At 36.4% G+C, this 5,275-nt stretch overlaps 1 protein-coding gene across 1 annotated transcript in view; it reads right to left on the bottom strand.

The window, feature by feature from the left end:
- Window positions 1–1,550: 1,550 nt before the first annotated feature.
- LOC111400107 (CCR4-NOT transcription complex subunit 10-like) overlaps window positions 1,551–5,275 on the bottom strand; it is a 9,260-nt gene continuing 5,535 nt past the window's right edge. The window contains exon 2 of the mRNA XM_023027554.1: window positions 1,551–3,479. Within this exon, the coding sequence (XP_022883322.1) occupies window positions 1,551–3,479 (1,929 nt within the window). The remainder of the gene's footprint in view (window positions 3,480–5,275) is intronic.

Here is a 5,275-nt window from a genome sequence, read left to right as displayed (position 1 = left end):
TATCGTTTTTCTAATTTCTTCTCTAGCCGAGTGTGAGAGATTACCTTTTGATTTTTTATTCTTTCTTTCCTACATACCCATTTTATTTAGAGAGATAGAATTCTTGTCATGATGCATGAACTAATGTTGTAACTAGACAAGTCATTTCCCATACAGGATCAGGATTCCTTTTTTTTGCTCTATCATTCCCCAACTTTTTTGAATTCAAACTCTTTTGTTTTGATCCATGTTCTCATCTTACCTGATAAAAAATATATTCAAGTCCAGATGCGTGTCATTTGAATCCTCCCTTCCACTTTCTTTATCATTATTCCACCCGAATACAATCTAAATAAGCAAATTAATTAGGGTGAATTATTGCATATACATAGAAATATCATTATTTGATTGATCTAAGTTCATGCAATTTATTATTTATTAATATTTTCTTTTGGTCAATTGTTGAATAAAATCAACTGAAAGTAGAATAGTTTCTCGTGTTTTTTATTTAATTACACGTGATAAACATATATCTTATTCCAATTTTGATTTGAATAACAAGATTGGCTGACCAATAGAAAGCGTGATTTTTTGTTGCCGTGGAATAAAAAAGAAGTCTGGCTGCTATTAACATAGGAACTGGACGGATCTATCCTTCAAGTCGCACGTTACTTTCTACCACATCGTTTCAAACGAAGTTTTGGTTGAATCAAAATAATTTTGTTTAAATTCGATTTTTTTTTTTTCAGAGGACATGCTCCTAAAAAGGGGACATGAAGGGTAACTTGAACATTTTCCACCAAAAAAGTGACATTTTTGATAAGATTGGGTGCATATGCAAATTTTTTGTGCATTTTACAAAAAAAAGTGACATTTTTTATAATTTCCCAAACTCCTTCAACTAGTTTACCGGCCTTTCTCATCTGACCCCACAAGATTTGTCTCATTCTTTACTACTTGTGCCAAAGAAGGGTAAAGGAAGATTGGTGCAATGGTTAGAATTACTGACTTAGAGAATGATTTTTAACTGTAGTCAGATATTTATTTTTATATATTAATTAATGGGTATTCATACATTTATAAAGAAAATATATCCACTGTCCTGAAAGTCCTCAAAGAGCTTATAAGAAATGAAATGACTACAAGGAGCACTATCAAAATATTTATAAATATATCGGCAACATGAATATTTTTCCAACTAGAAAATCAGAAAGCGCGCACATGTAAAAAAAAGGACTAAGACCTTACAAATTGCATAAATCACTTCCCTATCGAGGTAATAGCATAAAGGGAGAACAATACAACTCAACAATTAACTCTATATGAAAATTTGATGTGTCTAAATCCACATCACCCCAAATCTCGAATTTTATGGGTGGAGATAGATCTACATTAATCAAAATTATGTTGCACCATGAATAACTGAAACCTACAACTAAATTTGAAGAACTAAAAAACTGAAACAAGAAAGCTTGTTCTCTGAATTGAACTATATATATGTTACAAAATCCTATTTCAAAGATTTATGAACCCACCATCTAACTCAGAGTGCGCTGTGGGCTGGAATAACTTCATGAACAGCCTTGCAATGTCGTACTGCAAGAAAGATACCTAACACCGGTATACCTTTTCAACTTGGCAACAGCTTCTTGTGCCTTCCCGAGCTTAAGATCCAGATAAATTGCGGTAAGAATAGCCTGTTTACAGCTAGGTATTATGGATAGTGCTTTTACCACAAATTGGTAGGCCCTTTCGATGTCTCCCAGCAATGCATAGTTGGCAGCATAGTTTGCGTACAGAATTCCCTGAGCCTCTATAGGTGTGGAGAAAAATGGTACTTGCAATTCATCCAGTGGCGAGGCACCATTTGACTCTTCACTATCCATCACTTTTTCTACTCTCCACTTTTCGCAATCCTCTTGGCTGTATGGGAGCTCCACAGAGTTGTTACCAGACAAATACATGATCAAATGCTCAGCAGCTTCCTTAGGCTGGTTAAGTAGGCATAAAGCCTCAGCTGCATACACTCTTCCAAGAAACGTGTATATTCTTGAGCAATGGGGCAGTTTTAGGAGAGATCTTGCTATTGTTAAGGCCTTCAGGGGATTTCCCATCGCCAGCTCTACATATGCCAAATCAGCAAATACTGCTTGCTTTATCATATCATTCTCCTTTGCACAAAATTCTTCATAGTCAGAAACGAAGTTCTGTAACTGTGTATTCTGACTGCTTCCACCTTTTTGCTCTTTCATTTCACCATTTGCATCAATCTGACTTGAGTCAGATGCTACATCAGATGTCATGGGATCACCACTAGCTATATTCTTGTGGTTTGTGCCAGGAGAAAATGGTGTTTCTCTTGATTCACTCTCCTCAAAACCAGGCCTAGAAAAATTTTCTTCAGAACAGTTCATTAAATGCAAAGCATTGACAAGACACTGTCGGGCAAGAGAAATCGAGAGATCAGACATTTTGCTGTTCCCAGAAAACAAATCTTCCTTTCGAACAGTTACCTGCTCATCATTGGTCAGGATTCCATTTTTCACTGCAAGTTGCCTCCATTTTCCCTTTCCAATAACATTAACCCTGATATCAGGTCTATCAGATGTGGAGGATATGGATTGGATTAGTCCCTTTTCTAGTGCCATTATACAACACTCAGCAATTCGTAGCCATAAAACAGGTCTGTTGTTAAAAATTAGACTGGCCTGCTTGAAGCATCGAGCAGCATGGAAAGGTTTCCCACAAGTCAACTGATGCACACCACAATTATATGTTATAAAAAGGGATTTATCCTGTGAAAAAGTCATGAGCTTCAGAGGTTTTTCCTTCCGTATGAGTGAGCTGCTATTTAGTGCTTTAGAAAAGAATACACCTGAAGTGTGATGCTTCCCAAGTCGGTAATATATGCAACCGATATTGTTGTAGTACATGCTAGAAATTCCTGTTTCCGTGCGGCTACTAGATGCCATCAAAAGCTTAATTGCTTTGCTATGGTTCCCTCGAGCATATTCAAGCTGTGACTTCAAATAGAGAGCCGTGGTGTAATCTTCGCCACGAGCAATGTTCATAGCCAACTTAACTTCACGCTTGGCAGCCTTAAGATTCCTGATGAGTAGCAAAAACCGAACCTTGTAAAAATGCAGCTTAAGCCTCAGATCAATGGCTGATAGGGGCCCCTCAGCTTGTGTCCTGAGAAGATCATTATAATATGGGAGGCCAGGCCTCCGAAGGTTCTGTCCACCAATATCAAGAGAAGATAATAACTGCAATGATTCTTCTTCAAGTGCTTCGTCTGATACAGTTCTAGATAAAGAATTTTCTAAAGTATTTGCATCACTAACACAGTCAGAAGTACAAGAATCAAGAATTGTCGAATTGTTGGGAAGCGAAGTAGATTTTGATACTAGTGTTGGTTGCTGCTGTGCTGGGTTTCCGTTATCCACTTGACTGATCAAGCTATTGACACCAAAAGCCTTCTCCATGTAGCTTATCACATCCTGGATATTATAATTTCCAATTTACTAGTGTCTTAGAAACACGAGCAATAGTAATAAAAAATGTAGAATAAAAATACAAACTCCAAAACTAGATATAACTTAATATGATAACACACTAACACGTGTAACGTAACAGGAGGAAAAACAACAAACAAGAATTAGAAACGCAACGAATTAGCTGAGGTTAGTAACAAGTCCTCTCAATTCACATCCAACTTATCTTCAATAAAACAGTAATGTCTAACAGAGCTAACAGCTAAAACTCTGTGATAGTTTAAAAATATACAACAGAGCACATGTGAATTCAAACTCTAAAGAGAAACTAACATGGACAGTCCATAAAATTAACCACATTTTTTTGTATATTTTATCTGCCAAACGTTGAGGTCATCTTATTGGCAGAACCAAAAAAACGATAGCTAGCCTAGCTTCCCATGTAAAAGCCTTAGCCTAGGAGCACAAAGTGGCTCAACCTCAGCGACACATTGGAATTACCTAAAAGTATTGGTAATGAATAGTCCCCAGTTCAATACATCTTTTTAAACAAAACTCTGTAAGTAGCAAAACATTCTACTTGTGTAGTTCACTGAAAATACAAGCATGTGCATCATTCAAATAAAAAACATGCTATGTTGTCCTCCAGAAAATAAACAAAACAAAGGAGGGGACTAGGAGAGCAGATTTTCATGCAACGAGTAGAAGACCGTTGTCAGCTGATCCCCCCAAGTCCCCACTAGTAATACAAACATGTTTATGCTAGTAGGGTTCAGTGGACAACACTAGGCTTTTAAAAACTATTTTTAGATAATATTATAATTGAGCCCCCTAACTGTTCACCCTACTGTGAGAAATTCTCTGTCAGCTGCATATATAGAATACTATTTGGAATTCTTTTCTGGAATAAAAAAAGTTATGACAGGAAAAATAGTACAAGTCATTGCACACAAATTTTTGGGCAACTATTTGGCTCTGTTTCAAAGAAAGTGCGGAAGTCGTGAAAAATAAAACCAATCGAAAGAGAAACTACCAGTGTCTTTGTAAGTCAGATAAGGTTATTCGGTCCCATAACAAATAACCAAGGTCACTGATCTTAAACAATCAAGCATTTTCCTCGAGTAATAGGATATGAAGTGACAGATATTTAAAAAGCTCATTCCTTGTACTCTTCAAGTACTATAAACCGAATAAGCAAAATGCTCTCTAAGGTATTAGTGAAGAATGAAAGGTCTCAAAATTTTGAAACAACCAATAATAGTTAAAAGTACAAAGTGCAGCAGAACAAAGTGCAGTTAAGAACACCGCAAGGACTAGTTTAGAGTCAACGCACAAAAATTGGAAGGGGGGGGGGGGGGGGGGCAAAAAAAAAAAAAAAAAAAAGAGGCACGAGGCACCAAAAAGTAAATGCACACATCTGCATTTTATTAAATGCCCTGCTTTTTAAGTCCTTTGTCATCTAATTATTTAATTTTGGAATGTAATATTGAACTATAAATTTTTAAGGCTGGGAAAATTAATTATTTCCATGAATGTGCCAAATCATTTTTACTGACATCACATCAAGTGATATTTTGCTCAAATTAATGATGAATTTAAGTGGTGCTCACAGAAATATAATGAAAATGTTGCAATTTCGAAGTTCGCAGAAATCATTAGGTATCTATGGAAGCTTCAGAGATTCCATGAAGAGCATGGCATGTTCTGAGCTTCATATAAAAGCTCAAGGAATCCCAGCCCCTATTGATCTTGTGATTCCAGTCTCTATACGAAAACCAATATTGCTCCTTGTCAAGGACACA

The sequence above is a fragment of the Olea europaea genome, chromosome 9, assembly GCF_002742605.1.
Source record: "Olea europaea var. sylvestris chromosome 9, O_europaea_v1, whole genome shotgun sequence".
In the NCBI taxonomy this organism is placed as follows: Eukaryota; Viridiplantae; Streptophyta; class Magnoliopsida; order Lamiales; family Oleaceae; genus Olea; species Olea europaea.
Note: the sequence above shows the minus strand (reverse complement) of the source record. Positions and strands in the feature narration are given on the sequence as shown.